This window comes from Lytechinus variegatus, chromosome 6, assembly GCF_018143015.1.
Source record: "Lytechinus variegatus isolate NC3 chromosome 6, Lvar_3.0, whole genome shotgun sequence".
NCBI classification, from domain to species: Eukaryota; Metazoa; Echinodermata; class Echinoidea; order Temnopleuroida; family Toxopneustidae; genus Lytechinus; species Lytechinus variegatus.
Window position 1 is genome coordinate 2,546,654 of NC_054745.1, and position 23,920 is coordinate 2,570,573.

General features: G+C 38.1%; 1 protein-coding gene across 1 annotated transcript; it reads right to left on the reverse strand.

The window, feature by feature from the left end:
* Positions 1-5,281: 5,281 nt before the first annotated feature.
* On the reverse strand, positions 5,282-20,111 carry LOC121416731. Its single transcript, XM_041610191.1, has 4 exons — positions 19,836-20,111; positions 16,729-16,918; positions 6,703-6,753; positions 5,282-6,304 (listed from the first exon to the last, which is right to left on the reverse strand). The coding sequence occupies exons 1-4, from the start codon at positions 20,109-20,111 to the stop codon at positions 6,006-6,008; spliced, it is 816 nt and encodes a 271-aa protein (XP_041466125.1). The 3' UTR covers positions 5,282-6,005.
* Between the last annotated feature and the right edge of the window lie 3,809 nt (positions 20,112-23,920).

Below are 23,920 nucleotides of genomic sequence, written 5' to 3' on the forward strand. Positions count from 1 at the left end.
GTAAAGATATTTCTTTTTTATTTTCATATGAGTTTTTTCGTTTCTAAAGTAAATTAGAAATATGTAGGCTTGATTAACGTTCATACACCCCCAAAATTTTGCCTTTTCTATTTGACAGGAAGTGTATAAAGTAATTGTCATATTTTACCAACACAGATGAACTTTCATGAAAGCACAATGAAAATATATTTCATTAAAACAAAACTTAGAGTATGTACTCATCTTAAAATACAATATATCATGACGTCATTACAAATGTTCACATTACGTAATAATATAGATGTGCACTATGCAAGATGGGAATGTCATTCGACAGTTACAGTAGTAACAACGCTTCTCAGCCAATCAAAATCAAGAAAAGTCGTTAGATTTGACATATTACAGGAAGAAAATTTTGATATAAAGCACTCTCTCCCATTCCATTTTTCGAGTTTTTAGGAACGAATTTTCAATAACCTATACAAACAATTGAATTAACTCAACCCATGCAAAGTTGATTATTATAAGAATAAATTCTCTTTTTTTGATAAATGATACACTCCTACATTGAAACAACACACCTTAGACAATAGCGATTTATATACAACTTATTGTAGCAACATGGATACGCGTGTCGTACTATACAGTACAGCGACTACTATATAGGGGTTAAAAAAGAGAGATAGCGGGGGGGGGGGGTAGATGTTAACGGATAACTACAATGTGAATCAATAATGATCAGAGGAATACAAACATTTTCATCTTTAGAATATTCACTTTAGCTAATGCCTCTGGCATAGCTAGACTTTATGTTACACACTAAACACAATTTAAAATGGAAACGAAATAAACAAGTGAATTGAATCGAATTAAATATCATATTAACATGAAACTTCGAGCAAAAGCTATTCAGGTTTTAAATTGTGGTTTAAGTATGGATAGCCAATTGTTACATAAATCACTAACAGAAGAGATATCATATTTTAGCTTAATTGGCTCTCAAATCATTCATAATTGTGTAGGTAGTATAAATAAATGATTGTTGTCACCATCCATGAATCAGGAAAGAGCTCAGTAAACATAAGAAACGTGCAACTGAATAAAAAAAAGATGATAATTTTGCCTTCCCATACTTAAACCACAACTTTAAACCGGAGTTTCAGTTAAACCCGACTTCAGAATATAGGCCAATGGGTTTCCAATAATATCACAATTGAAATCTCCTAAAAATACGACATCCTTTTGTTCTTTATCAGTTTTTGATAGAACGTTCTCAATAACATTAAAAAAATTCAATGTTTGCTCCAAGTTGTCTATACCATGCCAAAACAATTATAAACGATTAAGTTTGTTGTGTACTTCTATAGCTATAAGTTAAATACCCTTGTTCATAAGATCGGGTCTCAACTTGTGGCTAGGCTTATTTTCATTGACGTATACTGCAACTTCTCCACCTTTTTTATTCCGATCTTTCCTATAAATACAAGTCTTCAATGCGTAAAAGTTCATCATTAATATCACTGCTTAATCTAGTTTCATTCAATGCAATCAGGTCTAATTTGAGATCTTCAATCATAAGTTGTAGATTGTCGATGTTTGATAATAAAGTTCTTATACTTAATTGTGCTATTCTAAAGCCATGTTTCTTTTGCTTTATGACATGATCTCATTTCTGTCTGACATTTGTTCAGAGGGATTCCATCGTCGGGTTCGTAGGGTGGAAATGATTCATTATTCAAATGTTTCTCAGGATCATTTTCAACTGAATTAATTTTCTGAGTGGGTTGTTGATCCAAGATTGAAGTGGATTCATTTGTTGGGTTTTTTATTGGTGTCTGAGGTTTAAGAGCTTCCTCGCCGTGTACAATCTACCCAGTCTCTCGAAAATTCTCTTTTTGCTGCTTTGCGTCGAGACCCCGGATAATACTCATTCAACGGAAAAAGGGAGGCTTGTTCATCTGATTTCCTCGTTCAGCACAATTGAAATGTAACTTCTAGGATAGGGGGCAAATTTTGGATCAGATTTTGAGCGTGGGAATTCGCTATGATTTAAAGGTGGGAAAGCATCATCAAAGGTTTGTTACAAGTTACGCAGGAATCTAATGATGTTTTTCGCCGATGCAATTATTCCCCGCCGATTTAGGTGTACGCAATCTGCGTTCAGATAGAGGACAGGGTCGATAGTACTGTTGTCGAAAACCGACCAATTACGCTGATTGGCTGAAAGTTTAATTGCGTCATTCACCTCCCAACTTTAGCATGTTGACGATTCGTCTCATTTAACCTATGAACCTGATGAATGATTGTTGATACAGCGATTGATTTTACGCCAGTCTCACCAGGGACTTGATCAAGAAGTGAGAATGTCTATGAAATTATTTCATAGTTTTTCGTCCCGAGATGTACGATTACTTCGCTGACTTTGCATTGATGTGCAAGATTACATGCATCACTGCAGGCGTCTTCTAATTTGGCTCCATTCAGAAATTTACAGGTTACTTTTTTCCTTCGCATACGACTAAATGAATGTTTATTAAAATGTAAAGTTTTACTGCATTTTTGTTTTCTCAAAACATAGTTACTATTTTTTAATTCTTTATGGAAAACCAAAAGCATGTAAAATGTGAAACTACATACGTTCTAAGACACCGATAAAGAAATTCCAAAGTATGCACTCATACACATAATCACTATGGAGACTTTAATTTTGACTTAGTAGACTTCGATTCTAAGACATATTTACACGATTTTGTAGATACTTTTGTTTATGTTTTCGTATATTCTTATTAATGAATAAACCCACGAGGAAAACAAATAACTTGTCAATAATATTAGACAGTATTTTTGACAATCAGCCTGAAAATGTTTTGAAAGTTGATATGATTACAACAGATGTAAGTGATCATCAAACCACTTTTGTTAAAAAAGTCATTTGACCACTAATGATTGAAACATATAGTACACAATAAGATTTGTTTTTAATGAAAAACAATGTATAAAATTACAGTGTGGTGAATATAATATGCTTGAATTATTAAAAAAATGTGGATGCAAAAAGTCAAAACTTTCTCACATATGACGACACGGTTTAGGATAGACTTTAGATATTTACACAAAACTACTTTATGCATTGAGAGTTTCTTATAACAAAATAAAGAAATAAAAAACTGTTTCTGCTAAGAACTCATAGTTCATTGCCGATATGAAGAAAATCTGCAAACCAAAATTCTTTTTACAATTTTTTTTTAGAATCCAACTTCACTCGGAGAATATATATACAACGCGTCCCAGAAAAAACGAAACCGAGATTTAGCGATGATTTATCATTACTTAATCATAAATAAAATAGACAAATGACCTACCAATGTAAAGCTTAGAATCTCCTCTTTCATCTGATATTACTTAGATAATTCCTCATTCACGCATGAGTGAGCAAAAACAATTTGAAGAAAGGATACCAAAAACTCATTTGGCGGGGGGTATCTGAATTTCAAAAAGAAAATCACATGACTAAAAAGTTCAATATCTGCTCTTTTCTTTGATACCTTAATCACAGAAAATGGTCAAGAAGTAAAAAAGTTATGATCCCTCGAAACAATGCTTGTATTTCCATAATTTAATTAGATAAACGTGTTTTCACCGGTTTCCCACAGAAGCTATCGCACGGTAACAAAAGACTTAATGCATGGCTGATCGTCAACAAAACGGAATGTCGAGTGAGTTTGAACGCTAGCCTGTAAAACCTCTTCATTTTATGAAATTATTGAAATTCAAGCCTTATTTCAAATAACCAGAACTTTGTTATTTCTTGACCATTTTCTGTAATTGAGGTATCAAATTAAAGAGCAGATATTGAACTTTTTAGTCATGTGGTTTTCTTTTTAAAACCCAGATACGGCCCGCCAAATGAGTTTTTTGTATCCTTTCTTCAAATTGTTTTTGCTCGCTCATGCGTGAATGAGGAATTATCTAAGTAATACCAGATGAAAGAGGAGATTCTAAGCTTTAAAATGGTAGGTCATTTGTCTATTGTATTTTTCATAATTTCCACCCCATTAAGCGCGAATTTTATCACAGTGTATAGCTGAGAAGCTTTTTTCGAAAGTTGGTGGACCGGGACGGCATCGAAATCTCTTGACTGTGGATAACGATATATTCGCAATTCTTCTTCCGCTGCAAATTTTCGGATGATTTTGCTATTCAAGTCCACCAACTTTTGACAAGGGTCTCTCAGCTCTCAAATGTGATGGTAATTGCCTTTTCAAAGGTTTCGATATGTTGTAGAGAGTTTCTCCCTAATGACAGCGAAAACTACCCAATGTGATATTTAATGTCCAAGAGTTCCTCTCTTGAATTGGAGTGCAAAGCCTTAGTCAAAATTATTATAGCTTGTTATAGTGATTCGCCATAGATTCCAGTGGTATGCACTCAGGAGGAAACATTTGATAGACATTCAGTTACGTGTTGTTGTAGAAATTGAATCCAAATGTCTACCAGATCATTGAAAATTTCTCTTCAAACTACTGCAAACCGTAAGAAATTGATTTTCAAATCCTCAAATTATCGAAACAAAAGCGGAGACCTGAAAAAGTGCAAACAGAGCGCAACCCAAGAAAGATAGTTACGTATGTTATTCATTGTATTTAGTATATGATGCACGATTATCAATAAAACAAATCAAATAATACCACTGCCATAAAACTGTACACCTTTTAATGTGTGCAATATTTGCAAGTTAGTCTTTGTATCTGCGATGCATGAATTAATGTATACCCGACCATACCATATCATACCAATTATGATATCAGCTATGGGTCTACAAACGTGACGCAGATCAAACACAGATGTAGAAAATTAACGTGAAAACAAAGCTTATTTTTCATTGATACTTCTGAAAATGTTCACTATAAACACTAATGAGCGACTAAATAGTTAAATGAACTTGAGCAGTAGCGAAGATTAACTTTAAACTCATTATGATTGTTCAAGATCAAGTCCACCCCAACAAAAAGTTTATTTAAAGAAAAAAAAAATCAAACAAGCATAACAGTGAAAATTTCATCCACTGATTATTGGTTTTGTATTTTGCTATATGAAATAATGAAATATTATAATTTTCTATTCATTGTCAAGTGAAACAACGATTGATTGCAGATCACTGTTTTGTGAAAAATAAGAAAAACTTTAAAATGCCCTATATTTCTTATTTTACATCCGATTTCTATGGAATTTTAAGTGTTACGCTTGCTTGATTTTTCTCTTTTTTTCAAATCAACTTTACGTTGGGGTGGACTTGTCATTAAAATAAGACTATACATCCCCATAGCTATGTAAAAAAAGACACTAAAAAGATGTTATAAACAATGCATTGAAACAGATGGAGACAAATAACCTGATTTTCAATACTTGGAAAGAACTTGGATATGCTGCCAAATGTTTTATATTAATTTGGAAATATAATATATACAGCGTAGGAAAAATTTTGGGATTAATTAATCCATTTACATGTATTTTTACGTAACAGATAGAGAGAAGGATGCACAATTGATAAAATACGAATTAGTAATAATCAGAAGATGATACATTACAAACTATTTTACATACAGAAGCAAAATACTTATTAGAGAATAACCTCATATACTAGCTTGTCAATCATGGACAAACTATACAAGAAATGAAGCTATAATACAGAGTATAAGGTCTAAGTTAGAGTTATCATTGACTTCTAAATGTTATCATTTCTACTAGATGTCATCATTACACTCGTGGATATTATAAATTTTGTCAAATTTTATCATTTCTAACGGATAATATCATTTCAAAAGACTATTTTATGACTGGATGTGTACTTAAAGGCATTACTCCTCACCTATAACGAATGAAACGGAAAAACAAACTTTATTGAAAATCAATACAAAACTTTCATTGGCCGTCACATATCGTACTCCGCAACCAAATTTTCGCAAAGCCAAAAGTTATTTACAATGTATATCCATATCGCTGTCATGGCTGTGTCCAAATATTAGTTAACTTAGTCCTGCGGCTTCTCTTATTTCATCTGCAAGATCTGTCCTGCTTGAGCTTTTTAGTGCACCACAAAGATCCTCCACCATCTCTTTCCTATTCCCCTTACAAGATGACCGTTGCTTCCACAGCCTTAGCATGGCAAAATTACGATCCACTGCCGGTGCATTGTCCGTCGTGATATGATCAATGTCTGCTTGGTTTAATCCAAGCCTGATACCAAGGAGACGCCATTCCGATCCTATCTTCTCCGCTAGATCACAGAAGTAACGGTTGCATAGTACACCGGTCTCTTCACAAGCTGTTAAGAGCGACAAACAAATATGATGTAAATCACGTTATTACTTTTTAAGGTCTGAAATATTTAGAACTCATTCTCAGAAATACTATGTTCAAACTTGTACCCAGTATACGATTTGAAAAATAAAAATGCATTGAGATTAATCACAAAAAACAAAACAAAAATTATTGAATGTAATTAAAGTCTACACATTAGGAACTTCACATTCTAAAGAAAGGTTTGCAATGCAGCAATAAAGTGTGAAGTGACTGGCTTTAATCAGGTAGGGTGATACACTCTGAAAATTTGGTGTTACAACAATAATGCTCTCAGCTTGAATCATAACAGTAGTATGAATAATTGTGAATAATGAGATGTGATATTGTTGTGTAATAAACAATTAACGATTAAACCCTTACTTGATCTTCTAGACATCATCACACGTTCACTCCCTGATTCTTCAGTAATACCTGCATTCCAAATTCATAAAGAAGAAAAAAACATTGATATATGGGAATAAATGGAAGGGAGTTTTCGATTTGCACGCCGACTAGTAGACTGCGAAGAAATGGTCTGCTTTGTGTTAATGGTATACAAAGTCAGTCGAATGATTGGAAGACACTGAGCATGTGCAAGCCTTTCCTGACACGTCAACTTCATGATGACGACCGTGGATTTCGCTCAGATCACGCTCGTTCGAAATGTAGCAAACGAGCAATCAAATTCTTGCCCATTGATTGAAGCCACGTGGTGATTTCATCCAGCGGTTCTGTATACCGTTAGCACTAAGTAGACTATTATGACGCACTTTCGACGCAATCCACTAGTCGACGTGCAAATCGAAAACTCGCTACTGTTCATTATGAGGACAGAATAGTTGTTTATATGTTTCGTTATTACTTTGATTTTATTTCAATTTTTCTTTGATCACATGTTATTTTTTTAATAATAGTAATAATAAATATAATTTATATAGCGTCTTTTCCATTTTGATTAAATGCTCAAGGCGCTTAAGAGAGTAAGACATAAAAGTAAAGAGAACTAAGAGAAGTACAAAAAGGGCAAATTTAAAAATGAAGAAAAATGACCGTCTTCAAATCTAGTACCTGCTGGTGAACAAAAGCGATTTTAGGTTGCCCTTAAAGGATGTTGCAGAGTTTGAGTTCTCCTGCTTTGCACATCAAGCTAGCATCTTCTCATTTATCCGACAATCCAACTATTCAAGCCTCTTTAACTCTTTAACCTTTTCTGTTTTACAGTCATTTTCAGAACTACACACATTTTTAAGAAATATGGTTATGGTTTCCATTATGTTGCTCGAGTAACTACCGTTCACGCGCGTTAGTGATATCGGGTCCGGTCTGAGCTTTTCTGGGCGACCGCACGTTTGTTAGCCGCCGGGGGGGGGGGGGGGGCACTTACATTGACGAGTGGATACCATGCGCGACCAAAAAAAAAACGTAAAAAGGATGTCTTTCTCACGATAGGGCACGTTACGTACGTAACGTGATAAGGGTGTCAAAACACAAAAGTAATGAAAAAAGGGTATCTATTTCGCTAGGAAAATTACGTGTTTAGGGTCGAATTTGCGGGGATGATAAAACAAAATTAAAATGTTTTATAAAGGATGTCCTTTTTGCCCCAACACTTCGTGTTTAGAGTCCGATTTGCGCGAGGTGTAGAAGGTGGGGTCGTCCTAAACCAAATATAAGGTAAAACCGACGACCGAAGGACCCGTAACAATAAAACATTCCTGTACTTGTTTAGGGGTCCATTTCAGGGAATATTTGCCAAGAGTATCGTTTTGTTTCCAATAATTGTTAAGGGTAGGGTTTCACACGCCAATACTTGTTAAGGGGTGCATTTTCAGAATATGGAAAATACGTGTTAAGGGTGCTTTTCGAGACCCCATGGTCTCGCATGGTATCCACTCGTCTATGGAAGTAGCCCCCGGGGTGAGCCGACATAGCCAGCATGCATTGGTGAACCACTTTCAATTTGCCATTCGGTTTTATTCTGAAATGTATTCATTAAAAGGTTAAACGTTATCACACTGTAATAAGATGGAAAGGGACTTATCAAAGTTATGTTTCACAGAGGGATATGTTCGTAAATAGACGCGACGCTTACTATGATATGTAATTGCCCCGTCAGGGCCGGAATTTCTTCAGTATTGATAATGGAAATGACAATTTTTAGGCAGAAAAGTGCTTTATCGTTTATTTTTGTCCTTAAATAATTTATAATTTTTCTACTTTTAGGGGGGCACGTGGGGGGGGGGGGGGGCAAAAACTCGTTTTGCCCCCCCCAAAAAAAAAATATATATTATTTGCCCCCCCCCCCACGCTTCCGGCGCCCTTGTTTGTTTTTGATCATCTATTATCACAACAAGCTTCCCCAGTGCATCGTAAAAATGATTGTTTTATATGAGACTGCATGATTGTGTTGACCTCTTGGCCGTTGTTTCGTAATAAAGACACACGAACATTAAAGTAGCTTTGTTATTTCGTTCTTTTATATTGAGCTGCTCCCCATGGCGCTTGTTACTATACTCCACATTGTATGCACGACTTACATATATATTATAATGATCATTTTTATTTAAGGCAGTTGGATAGATAAGATAAGATTTATTGACTCTATCGACCCCCTCTCGGGGTATGAGAGTACAAACATAAAAACATATTTACAAAAGATATACAAGCATAATAGATGTGAACATAATAGTATATGAAAATATTCAGCCTATATAGAATACAGAGTAAATACAACATGTAATGTACATGAATGATATAACACAGAGCATTAAGAGTTTAATATGGATTGTATATATTAAATAGACAAAACTAGTATCATACTTGAGCTATTTTATTGTATAGTTTTATTTCATTTTTTTTCTTCGAGTTTGTATTTGTTTGTATTTTAAAACGTTTTACAAGACTAGCCTGTCTGGCTGTTTGATTATCCTACCGCTACGGGTACGTACAATTATATTGGTATTACTTTTGTTACTAGGCACATCGTCCTCAATACTTGGCCTGGGAGACTGGTTGAATTGCAACATGATAGTTCTGGCAAATTTGGCTATTTTTTAAGCTGGCAAGTATCAGCAGAATTAAATATCTTAGATATTTTAAGTGCACTTGACCTGATGTTATTGATATGTCTTGGTATATACAAGTTTCTCTCCTTCTGGAAGAAAGGACATTCAAAAAGGTAATGAAATTCATCACCTGAGTTTGAGGATAAACAAAGTGGACAATTTGTATCTTTCAATAAACTTAAATCATACCTACTATTATTTACAGGTAGTGCATGTGACCGACAACAAAATTTGCTCAGAGTAACAATATCTTTCTTGCTTTCTTGGATTGGACGATATTTATTTCAATTAATACTGTTCCCCTAGAACATAACTCAATCTTAAACTAGGTATAATCAAGTGTCACATGTTCTATGTTAGACTATTCCTGCAGAGGCACTGCTCACCCCCCCCCCTCCAAAGGACAAAAGGAGACATATACCCTCGCTAAAATGAAACATAATTTCAGCAGTCATGGCCAATATTTTTGTATAGTGATGAAGCTTGGAACTTCGACGTTGAAGACCGCTCCCAGATTTTTGGTCAATCATTCTGATAAATTATATTTTGTATCATTACCCTTGACAGCAGTGCAACTGAAAATATGGTGCTCGCTTCTACAGCCAAAAGCTTAGGCTTTAGCGTGTCCTCCACCACCCAGTCAGCTAATCAAGCCGACAGGTCTTTACCGCTCAAGGTTTCTGGTGAATCTCGCGTCACTACTTGTCGCGGGTATCAACTAAATGATTAGTTTTGAGAACATTTACGTTGACGTCCTCGCTGGCACACTATTCATGTAGAGAACTAATGTGGCAATAAGGCGTGCAAACAAGGAAAGTTCCTTGGCTGATATTCCTGTGTTTAGTCATGGTTCAAATTGTAACCCTAATACTAATCACGCAAGCACTACACATTTTTTTTGTGCGGATTCTCAAATCCATTTTGCCAGGTGGATTCCTTGAGCTGACCCTCCTTCCCGAGTTTTTTTTTATGAAGACCTTGGTTTGAAACTCGCTGAGATTCCCTCTTATACACCAACAGCAACATAATTCTTCTTGGCCCCCAGTATTGTGTCGAGGAGAGGATTCTAACAGGATCCACTATGTTTAGCTACAACGATGGTTCTGGACCATTCAAGGCAGTTGTTTAGACCACAGCCCTAAGCAATGCACCTTCTTGATTCTTGAATGGCAGGGGTAATAGTGGCAGATGTAACAAGGCAAACGTCAAGCGTTGTCTCGCCTGCACATTGCAGTCATGACGAGACTGCATGTCATAATTATGCTATATGACTTCTGAGGCTGTCTGCAGTTTAGGGGGTGAATTGTGGTTCTGACAGTTTACATATACATTAATGGTATAGGCCTACTTCATCTCTAGAAAATCAGATACCACTAAGAATGCTGTTAATACTATGAAGCTATAATGAAGCTATAATTATTTCCATGCAAGTAAGGAAATGAATGTTAGTGAACAAGAATGTAATTGGATAATAATGTGAGTGAAATTGTAGAATTAAATTAATTATTAAGGTGTATGGCAAACTTATTGTTTGAAAAAATGGAGGAAAGGTTGTACATGAAAGATAAATATAAAAACTTATTGTGTGTGATTTTTTGCCATCTTGCCTTTACTTTAGCAGGAGGGTTTTCTAAATTGATCTGTGTGCATATGATAAGTAAATGATGCAAGAGTGAAGTACTACAAAATAAAAAAAAAGAATAGGGTATGAGTAGGAAGTTTGAAAGAGTGCAGTTTTTTTTAAAGGCTATGATAGATGTGAGGGCAAAATGTCTCCGGCAGCACGGCGGGGACGTAATCACACATGGTGCCATGTGGTTATTTGAAATTTTATTGAACTTGAAAAATAAAACATCATACACAATGTTAGATGATATGCTGTTAAAAAGAATTCCTTAAGTCTGTAATCAAAGCATTGAATTTTGTAAACGTATACATGTAGGTATGTATTTTACTTACAAAACTCAATAACAAACTATCGATGACACTACTTCGGCAGAGGTACGTCAACATCACTATTAATACATGTCCACAGTCCAATTGTGTGTAAACTTTTCTGTGTTTCTAATTACCCACAGTTTAAAAAAAATAATGAGAATAAAGCACTCATTTAAGCTATATTGGTAAATATAAAATTATATAGTTCATGTCATTAGAGGAACAAAGTAGTGTCAACGTTCATTGACTTTTGACCTTAATCAAATTCAACTCACATTCGAACTTGACCTGCACCTTCAAGAGATGGACATCTTGTATGAATTTGACAATCCTACCTCAAAGATGTACAGCACAGCACAGTTCCAGTCATGGAAAGTTCATTGACCTTAGACCATAATCAAATTCAACTCATATTTTAACTTGACCTGTGCCTTCAGGAGATAGACCTCTGGTATGACTTTGGTGATCCCATCTCGAAGCTATAGAAAAATATTGGGTGTACAACACACTTGTTGACGACGACGACGTCACCGATGCCGGAAATAGTGATACCTATGTCTCGCTCCGCTACTCAGGCGAGACAAAAATGGCAGAGGTAATAACTCGTTTAGGGAATGTTAAGAAATAATTTTGCCAGATGAGCTGGGTAGAGTGACAGTACGAGTGGAGTTAATGCCAGACCGAGCTTTGTTGAAGGCCTAATGAAACTCATCTGTCCAGTTGTACCAATTCTGTAAAAGAGCCCGCCCGGTTTCCACACCACACTACATGTGCAAGCTTGACAGCAATGCCTTCAGGCTATAGATCTCCTGTCTCTGACCCTGGCATGCCCGTAGCACATCATGTGTGCACCTTGATAACGCGAACATGGGCGTCAACATCACAATCATTCATTGAATCCCAATGGAGAGGTATTCGGTAAAGTAAAAATGTCCTTCCAATGTCAGATATAATTATATATTTCCACTGCTCTATCTTTCCGAGAGTTTGATCAATGTTGCCAGGGTCGTTGCAAACAACCGAGGAAAACCCAAACACTTTCGGAAACGAGGAGGAAAAAGTTCCGGGGAAGAGTCGTAGGGGAAAAAATACCGTAAACACCTTTGGCTAGTCTAGAAAAAAAATACCAAAACAAAAATACCCTAAAGACGTTTGACCCTGTGACTGACCATCGACCAGTCTTTCAAAACGGTGTTTTGGATACCCTTAACAAGTCACGCGCGGCCTGCGTCTAAAACTGAAAAAAAACCCCGTTCAAACGCCTTTTTTTGTTGGTCATGCATGTGTACACCAATATATTTGACTGACCCCCTTGGGAGTATAACTGATGGATAACTGCCCCTCTTCTCCAGCTTGGTAACTAGACGCCACTTAACTTCAAGCAGATGGTGTCACGGTATTTCTATGCATTGGATCTTATGCAGCTATTCAATAATATCTGTCGGCTCCAAAGCTGTCACTCCTTTCAGAATATTCCTTGTGTTGCCTTTCCTTAGTCTACAGGTGACCAATGGTGTGTACACGGTTTATTTTGCTGTGAATATCATCAAGCGTTCCTTTCAACCCATTATCGTCATCGAGTCGAAAAAACACCCCATAAAAAATGAGTATATTGTTTATGTTGGTTATCAGTGGTGAAACAGGCGTTGCAGGGAACAATATTTTTAATAATGCCCGGTTGACATTGATTCATGACAGTGCCGGACATTTATGGCACGACTTGCCTGTATCTGTGCCCGCATTGTTCCGACAAATTCAAACCATAATTCACGCAACGTTTAAACATTGTTCGGCCATTAATTCTGCACGCGCACCCTTTGCACGCTTCGTTCGCAAACTATGCGTGAAGTACTCTAGACTTAACCTGTCAGCATAATCAGCATAAATAGTATAGAGAAGAGGAGGTAGTCCTAGGTGTCTTCCGATCGCTTCTTCTTGGAAATGTACATACAATAAAACTTTAGAGAGTCAAAAGGGGCCTAAGCTTTCGATCCTAGCAGAATCTTCGTCGGAGGCAAAATGACAAACATATAAAGTGGAACAACCATGATATAGACCACAAACATCCAACAGCAACACTAGAAACAAGGAGACAAAAGGGGCATTAGTGAGAAGAGATGACAAATCAGGTTAATGAAGGGGAAAGAAAGAAAAGGAGTAGGCAGACACAAAGGGAAGTAGGTGTGAGTAAGGCCAAAGAAAGACCTCAAGCCAAGAGGGATTAAGATATGGAGCAGGCAACATCAAACAGGATCTGGAACAAAACAGTGATAAAGGGTATGAGGAAGAGATGAATAACAAGAGAATTAGTGAGAGGTGGGTCAAACAGGTAACAAAGAAAGGCATAATAAACTGGTGCAAAAGAGTGGGGGAAAAAGGAAAGAATGGGAAACAACTGAACATGTGCAAAAGACATAAGTATGTATGAAAGAGCAAAAAACAAACTAAGAGAAGAAAGTGAGTGTAAAAATAAATCTGTAAGTATAAAAGTATGTAAATATATCCAGAAAGGAATCTATGTGAATAAATATATAAATGTATATACATATGGTAGATAAAACTGATATAGTGATCCGCTGGGTGTGGGGGGAAAACAGCAGACTATATAGTAGAAAAAAAAACACCTGTATATATGGAAGGGAAGCAAAATGCCTAAAGGGTAAAAGCAAATAAAGAAGCTGATGCTGTATGAGAGAGGGGGTGTATTAAGAAAACATGAAAATGGCAAAATAATTAAGTGGTAAATCTAAGAGGTGGGTGGAGAGAAAAAAAATATATATAAAATGATTATTATATTGCCTGATTAAGGGAGAAAAAATTGGAGCTGAGCTTGTATGAGATATGGGAGGAAAGTAGAGGAGGAAACTATAATGTGACTAATCTAAAAAAAAGGCTGAGGGAAAAAATATGTGAACACAAATGGAAAAGAAGGAGTAATCAGTCGTTCCCCTCTTGGATGTTCAGGCCATGAGGTTGGATGGTGCGAAGTCGTCTCATCCAGAGCTTCTCTCTGCTAGTACGGACTGAGTCAGGACGGGTACCTAAAGATTCGATGCCCTGTAGCATCATGTCAGTGATGGAGTGGTTGGGAAGGTTAAAATGGTGGCCAACTGGAGTGTCCAACTTTGCTGTGTTGACGGTGGATCTGTGCCCGTAGAATCGTTTCTTGAGTGTGGTCTTGGTTTCCTCTACGTATTGTACCCTACAAACTCTGCAAGTGATGAGATATACAACATTAGTGGTAGTGCATGTGATGTTACCCTTGGTCCGGTGGGAAAGGCTGGTAGAGTTGCTGGTGAGAATGTCGCCCTCATGAATGTGTATTTCACATATGATACACCTGTTGCTGGTGCATTTGAAGGTGCCATGCTGTATGGGAGAAGAATGGTTAGTGAGGGAGGGCAATTCAGCACGAACAATGAGGTCCCTGAGATTCGGTGGGCGTCGGTATGCTAGAAGGGGAGTATCGGGAACGGCCTGTTGGAGACGATCAGAAGTGTGTAAAATGTGGTGGTTATCACAGAGGATTTTGCGGAGAGGGGGTAGATTGGGATGGAAGGTGGTCAAAAGCGGTATTCTGTCGGTAGTCTTCTTGTCAATTTTAGGTTTGAGAACTTCAGATCTGGGGAGAGAACGAACTTTGTTGATTGCCAGTTAGACTGACCTGGCCCCGTGGCCCCTGGCACAGAGATGTTTCCGCAAATTCCTGGTATGGAAGGAAAAATCAGGGTCCTCGGAGCAGATGCGGCGAAGTCTGAGGGCTTGACTGTAAGCGATGCCGGTTTTGCAGTGACGGGGGTGGCAGCTGGATGAGTGGAGGTACTGGTGGGTATCTGTGGGTTTAGTGTACAGAGTGGTCGTGATACCGTTAGGCTTTTTCTGGAATGTGACATCAAGTAAGTGGGTTTCCTGTTGGGAGAAATCAGAAGTGAATTTGATGGTCCTGTGGAAGGAATTGATGTGGTCAATGAATGTATGCAGGCTATCTTCCTCCCTGGTCCAGATGAAGAAAATGTCGTCGATGTAACGCCACCAAATCCATGGGCGACAGGAGGCTGAATCTAACATCTGCTGTTCCAGCTTGGTCATGAAGAGACATGCAAATGAAGGAGCCATCCGAGTGCCCATTGCTGTGCCGAATATCTGTATGTAGTGCTGGTCCATGAAAGTGAAGTTGTTTTTTGTTAGTACATGAGACATCAGAGATTTGATATCGGAAATGGGGGGACTGGAATGGCCGCTGGCGGCCAAGGCTTCACATGATGCTTTGATACCTTCATCGTGGGGAATATTGGTGTATAGTGTAGAAACATCCAAAGTGCCGATGATCGCAGTCTCCGGTATCAGGTCTTTGATGTCATTGAGTTTCCTGAGAAAGTCTGGAGTGTCGTGGATGTAAGAGGGTGCACGTGAGACAAGGGGTTTAATGTGGTAATCAACAAAAAGGGAGATGTTCTCTGTTGGGGAACCATTGCCTGAGAGGATGGGTCGACCAGGGTTGCCAGGTTTGTGGATCTTGGGGAGGAGATAGAAGCGGGCAGGTTTAGCATTAGTAGGGGAGAGAAATTTGTGGGCCTTCTCGGAGAGATGCTTGTTGTCTTTCATGTCATTCAGTGTCGATTGGATCTGTAGGGAGAAATTACAAGTGGGGTCAGAATCAAGGAGTGCCTTGTGAGATCGATTATTGAGATGTTTCATGGCTTCATCGATGTACTGCTGGCGGTCCATGATGACGACGGCTGATCCTTTGTCTGCAGGCTTGATGATGATGTCGGACCTGTTTTTGAGTGATGAGAGAGCCTGGCGTTCTTCTCGAGGGAGGTTGTCATGTGCTCTGGTGTCGAGGGTATCTGTGGAGCAAACTTGGGATGAGACAGCTTGAATGTAAGTTTCAAGGGAAGGAACTCTATTCTTGGGCGGAGTCCATGTGCTTTTCCGGTAGAAGGGCTCAGGATCAGAAGGGGGTTCATCTAAAAAGAACTCTTTGAGACGTATCCTGCGATAAAGTGTAGAGAGGTCTTGGCTGAGAGCTATCTGTTCAACTTCTGGTGGCGTTGGGCAAAACTTGAGTACTTTAGAGAGAAGAGAGGTTTCTGCTTGGGAGAGAGGGGAGGATGAGATAAAACTTTGACTGTATGCTAGAGAGTTGAATAACATGCAACATAATTATTCCAGTCATTGACAAATTATGCACAATCCTGTCGTGAACTTGTCATGAACTGCGCGCCACTACGCCCATGACCCTGGGTGGTGTGACTATAAATATAGTGGGCACTGTCATGGCTATAAGGCAGACGAATTCGTAATGCGTGCGAAAATGTCAACATGTTAAATTATTGACCGCATTTCACCTCTAAACCGCGACGCCCTCACATAGGGTACATTTATCAGTTAATCAACCTACCAAAGTTTGCCTTGACTACAGATGTGGAGACTAGATGACTTCCGCATTGGAGTGACTTCTGTTTGAAACATTCTTGGAGGCGAAGTTTCCTCTTTCTACACCTTGGGCAGAGTACACAACTGTCAAACTGGATTCTCTTCGCCCACTGTTCACAAAGACTATCGAGTGTCCGTATCACAAAATCCAACACCTGCAAAAAAAAAACAAAGTCATTAACTCATTGAGTGCTTCGTGCACGCTACGTATCCTACTATAACATGCCACACTCGTGCTCGCACGCCTACTATTGATTGCTTTGTACTTGCATTGTTTCCTACCCTCGCCTGCTTCGTGCATGACTGCGCACATTCGGAATAACAATCATTGTTACGCCGTTTTGCATTGTATTGCACATTGCATGCACGCCGTAATTAGCACTATTGTGTGCAGTGTGAACTCTGCTTTCTGACAGATAAACTTACTCACGCGGTTTACATTCGACTTTTTCGAGTATTTATACATTTTTTACAAGATATGGCTCCGCCTCTGAGAGAGAAGAGACCTAGGTTTTTGATCCATACAAAACACTCCACAAAATGGAACTACTTAATTGATACAACTCATATTTTAGCGGTAAAGATAATAACCAATCCACATAATGAGGACATCATTATAAGGGGTATGAAACTTCCTACAACTTTACTACACAATATTTTGTGGATAAACTAATCGTTAGAGAGTTACAAGCAATTGTAATCATGACTATTGGAAGGAGTGAATACGACTCGCGATCCCAAAATCAATGTGGCACAGGGGGGTTTTGTGGCTGGCACAGGGGATTAGCATCGAATTAGCACTGTGGCATTGGCTTAGTAGTGTGCGTGGCATGTTAAGAGTTAAAGGGTACTCCAGGCAGACCATGCTGAAATTATTTTGAAATAACATACGATAATCCTTTCACATTGAATTAGGCGTTAATTTTGTAAGGTTGCCCCTACGCCTTTCTGCCACGGAATCAGATCAGTGGTTTAGCGGGCTTATTCATACTAGCGCTGAATTGCCGTCGATTGGGTAGTATCGGCATCACGGCAGTCTTAGAAATTGATCATGATTTGAACTAATAAAGTGATAAACATGATAAAGTAATACTAAATAGGTTCATTATTGCGGATTGAAATAATCGCTAGAGGGTATTCATTTGTCTCGCAATCTACTATGGTCAACAAGTAAATTCGTGATCACTCTCGCAAAAAGTGTTCACTAGCTTACAAGTTCACGAGCTTTCGAGTGCCGCTGCAACTCTTTATCACTTCATAAAGAGTTGCAGCGGCACTCGAAAGTTCGTGAACTTGTAAGCTAGTGAACACTTTTTGCGAGAGTGATCACGAATTTCCTAGAAAGCCAGTGAACACTTTTTGCGAGAGTGATCACGAATTTCATTGTTGACCATAGTAGATTGCGAGACAAATGAATACCCTCTAGCGATTATGATAAAGTAACATCAGACAAAGATATCATTAATATCATACACGCAATAGCAAATCTATTAAATTTCATTTCCATGCAATTCCCAATGATTATGCCATGCAAGTGGCGTGCCGTGGATCACAGCATGTGGAAGGGGGAGGGGGCACGAGGAACATTTTACTGACTGCATCGAGCGCTAAACATTAGGTATATGCCTTGTCTGGCTTTAAAAGGTACATGTTAAGGATTGTTGCAAGAGAAAACTAACTATAAAAAAATAACACGCAATGCTATTCATAAATCTACATCCTGTACTAAAATATTTCCACATTACATTACTAAACCTTCTCTCTTACATAAAAGAACACATAGCAAATACAACTAAATATCAATTTCCTATAAATAAAAAAGTAATCAAAAGCAAGTTACATAATAACGACACATATTCAAACATAAAAAGTGCATAAAACAACCCCATCCCAATCACTGCTCTGGGGAAAAGCTATAAAATTGTTATATGCGAGATTTTGACCTTTTAGCTTGATATGATACATCCAGAAAAAAAATTACAGTAAGCACAGTACATGTACTAGAAATATACACTGGCTGTAAATAATGACATAGCTAAAATACATAATGAAGTCAAATACCATATGTAATGAGATATAAGAAAGTGTATAACGAAAATACGATCCTTCTCATATTCAAACAGCAAACAATGATTAGGGAAAAAATGGCAAATATAATAACATCCATGGTAATATATCCAAAGCGTGATAACACATCTTCAACATAAAAGTAGTTTAATTAATTATAACAAAGGAAAAGTGACAAGTGAATTATGATGAAACTCTTGCCAATATAAGAAAAAAATGTGGGTTGAAACCTAATAATTTATGACACATCACTCAAATCAATGCTATCAATAAATCATCTGGATAAGCACAGCAATCAAACAGCAAATATCAGCTATCATCATTATGACAACAAATAACTGAAACCACACTTTAAGACAAAATTAAACAAATGCCCTGTGCAAGGCATAACTCACATAGTAGGTAAATGTCCCAATTATGAACACAACTACCAACATATGTTTACCAGTTTCCTCTTTTCGTTTTATTTATTTACATATTGGGAAACAAATAAAATCATTCCAAGAATTAACAGTAATCTGCATCAACCTAAAAATAGCTCATTAAAAATGTACACACATCACATGATATTGTAATGACTTCAAATCCAAAATTAATGCTGTATTGGACATGCATCAATATAGTTTAAAATCATGGAAAAGGGCATGAAAATCTGTACAATCATACTATTATTAATAAAAGAGCAGAGGAATGACATGATTAGAAAGAGTAAAGAAACACATTGACGTAAAATATCAAGTCCAGAAAGCTAACGCTATGGTAGTCAAGAGTTCATCATGATATTACATGAATGCCAATCGTCATCATCGAGATCATCGGGTACAGTACTGAGTAAAACTAAACGCACCGTGGGGGCGACCAAGACAAGGCCACAATCTTGTGACAGAAGAATGGCATTGCCAGGACAGATGTAAGGGCGCAGGAACAACATGAACACATAACATGTGGGGGACGTCCGGGTAGTGGTGTAGCTCGTCTATTGCCATGTCGATGAGTGTGCCCCACATGAACTGTAGTGGAGATAACACATGGAGCAATCGGAGCACCTATAGGGCGGGTAGGAGGTACGTCCATCTTCTCAGACTGGGGGCAACAGTAGTGCTCATCATCAACTTTCTTCAAGCGTGATAGTGGCAAAGTCCTTTTGAGTTTATCTACATGTACAACCGTTGTGAACATGGGGTCAGCGAGAGCTTGGTGAGGACCTTGACTAGCTTCTGTGAGCAGGGTTGACTGAGGGTTGACATTACCCGCAATCTGGGTCCGGTGAACTGAAGACATTATGTCGAGAAAAGTGGGGCATTGCACAAAGCGATCGGAAGGTCTAGGTCGATTTATTTTTACGTTCAAAGTAGGAAAAGGATCCTCACTAGACATTCTCAGACTTGTGCCTTGAGCAGTGAACATGTCACAGCTGGTAGTGTCAAGATGGTCAATGTCCGGGCTATCATGCTTGGGCATGTAATAGGTGTGACTACCGAAGATGAGATAGCAGACTGGGCACTCATACCGGAGCATGACACATTATTGCGAATGTTTGGCTGCAGTTCAGGCATGGATTGTATAGCAGCCGATTTGGAAGAGGGGGAAAACATGACATTCTTGGAGAGCCGAGGGTTCGGATCCTCCAAGAAAACGACGATCCTACTAGTCCGCATAGGACGTAGGCTGATCAGGTGTCATGGTCAATGGGTGAGATGGTTGGAGTCTTGTATTGGTTGCCATGGTTACGGAGCCGATCGAAAACACGTCACGCTCGCGTGCTGGCACAATCTCACCGTCGTTATGAGATCGTAGCATACAATTTGGCATGGATGAACCATATGTAAGAGCAGGTTCACTACCGAGGAAATTCATGCATCTCTAAAAATGGTATGCCTGCTTGTGCCTCTACACTGAGTGACTCGACAACAGTTCCAATGAAGAGAAACTGGCTACTACCAATAGTGAAGACAAGGGGAGTTTCACCGACAATGCCTAATAAACCAACATTAGTGTGGTCTTTGGTGGATAAAACTCTGCCGCCAAGTCTGTAGACGGTGGAGGATCGTATAAGATTACTAGTGGCACCACTAATAAAGGAAACCAGGACTTTCTCATTTCCAGAAGAAAACTTGACCTGAGGAGTTGTGTTGGCCCGATTGGGCTGCCTAGAGAAACTAGCCACATTTGAAGACAGTGCCGTAGAATTGATCATTTGGAGCTCACCTGACCCTAGTGAGTTACCACTGCAGCATTGAGTGTATCTCAAATAATTAGGCGACTTGTCTATCTCTGGCAGGTCAGCAGCACGACCAAGAGTATGAGGCCTATCAATCCTGACCTTGGAGAACGCGAACACTTATTTGCGACGGTACTTGATTTTGTAAGAGACTTTTGGGCCCGTCGCCATCGTCGTAAAACTATGTCCTGCAATGCAAATTGTGTGTCGCATCTCGAACAGAAACATTCAATCTGCGTTTCGTGTGCAAAATTCTGGCTGATACTATGGTAAAAGTGATATATCCGATTTAAGACGACTTTCCAAAGCCAAATTTGGTTTCACCCAGAGCTCGAGAGGCCGCCCGGGGGCCACTTCCTTTAAAGAGTGGATACCAGGAGCGACCACACGTAAAAAGGGAAAGAGTCCAGAAAAGACTGGGCAAGTACGTTACGTATAGGCCTATGTAACGTTATAAGGGTGTCAAAAATGATGTTTAAAGGACTGAAAAGGAGGATTTTTTTTCAATACTTGTTGGGTTTCGTAAGCTAAATAATTGTTAAGAGATGCATTTTCATAATCTGGAAATTAAGCCTGGCTTCCCTTGTTTAGGGTGCTTTTCGAAACCGTATGGTCGTGCCTGGTATCTACTCATCAATGGAAATGGTCCGCCCGGTAATACGAATCTAATCCCCTTCTCTGTGGATAGTAAAACAATGCTTATTACATTGTGTGCTAGATGCATATCGTTTGTGAAGGAGTAAACACAAAAAAGCCCCGCAAATTCGGCTGGTACGTGAACATGTACCACACGATTGTAGACTTATACATGCTGTGTACATAATCAACGCATGAGAAATGGTTTCGGTTGGAGAGGTGATTTGACCAATGGAATCAATTGCCACAGATCCGTCAATAATCCCCATTAAATGCAATATCGAGTCGATGCACTGTAACGATTTATTATGTATATATATCTGTATGGTGCTGGTACGAAACGTTACCCCTTGCACCAGAGCAAAGAGGACACCTAACTGTGCTATATATACCTTCATGTTGTGAATGGGCAGAACTAGTACTAGGGGCATAAATATGTGTTTGGCATGTATACAGTATACATTAGGGTATGTTAAAATATAATCATGTTTCACATATTATGAAGATTATTGTTTGCTTCAGATGTTTGCAAATTTTTTGACTGATGGATATGTATGCATGTATTTTATTTTATATGTATTTTTACCATATTCCAGTGCTTGTCGCGGGTATACATTATGTTCATGTTTATACTTACTATAGGACCCCATTGGAAATAAGCCTTTCGGCTTTCATGGGCTATCCTGTCAAGGTATTCTTCAATTTCATTTTAATCTCCTTTGATATTCTTGACGAATAGATTCAATAACATATCTCTTCTGTAAATAGTATGGGGTTTTTTTACAGTTAATATGTCCGTAGTTAAGTTAGTATTTTAGATATGTAAGGTAGTTACGTTGGATATTTTGTTATGTAAGGTAGTTAAGTTAATAAGTTTAGTTTATTAAGTTAAGTAGTTAGATCTTGCGATGTAAAGCGCTTAGAGAAATTTTGTTAGGCGCTATATAGATATTGAATTATTATTATTATTATATAATAAATCAATCAATCATGTTGATTGTGTATGTTGTGAGAGAGAGAATGGGGTTGAACCCTATCCCACATGTACTCATCTCCTTCATCATAACAACATTCCTGCGAGTTAATATTAACCAACACTCTCATCACCGTCATACTGATTACTAATATCATAATTACCAATGTAATATCCTTCTTCATAATATTCCCGCAGGTCTACATTATTATAGTAATCAACACAACTCTCATCAATATCACAATCCTCTTGATTACTGTTATCGAAATAACTAACAGATTCATTCTTGTGAGTCTACATTACCATTACAATGACTCACTGTACCTTCACCATAATTATTGCGATCAAAATGACTACCAAGATCATCTTTTTCATCATCACATTCTTGGCTCATGTCATTAAAATGATGATCATCTGCATAACCATTGCTTCCTCTCTCAAACTCATTTTGATTGAAATTAGTGTCAGTTTTGCATTTGTCACTTTGAGGATAACTAAATTCTATGTTAGATCCTAAACTAGGAGTTGGACCCATATCAAGTCCACTCTGCAACTTATTGGAGGTTGTGCCTCTCTCGGGCGTAGGAAGGGTGGCCATTCTCTCGGACCGGGGGGACGAGGTTGACAGTAACGGTAATAATACCGCGGATAAGCCAACATAATGGGCAATGTGTGGGACTGTATTAGCCGTGAGAAAGAACAATTCACCAAAGCAATAACCTATCACGGCATATGTCATTCCCGACCAACCATTTGCCAGTTTTAGCAGTGGCTATTTTACAGCACATGTATAATATGAAGGACAGGGATTTAATCCAGCTGCCACCACAGTAAGGATGACACAATCATTACATTTGGGCCTTCCACTTAATGAGGAAACATTGTCTCTACAATATGGCGCCGAAAAGGGGCAAGGAATAATATTTTGGTAACAAACTAACTGGTGTCTCGAGGTGGTGCTATAACACATCATGTATTGGCGCTAATTTATGAAGAGGATACATAATATCTCACAAATCTTATAATGCGAATGCAAAAGTGAAGTGTTCAGGCTTTTTTAATATTCAGAATTTAATACCTTGCAATAGAGCAATCACTGTAAGTGATTATGTCAATGATAGTTATATTACTTGACAAAATAATAAAAGCTTGAAACGAAAGTATTTGGTGTATACAATTAAAAAACTCCAGTGTTCATTACACCAGCCCAGAATCTATATATGTTCACACCAGAGAAGTATTGAAACATAACCAGTTTGG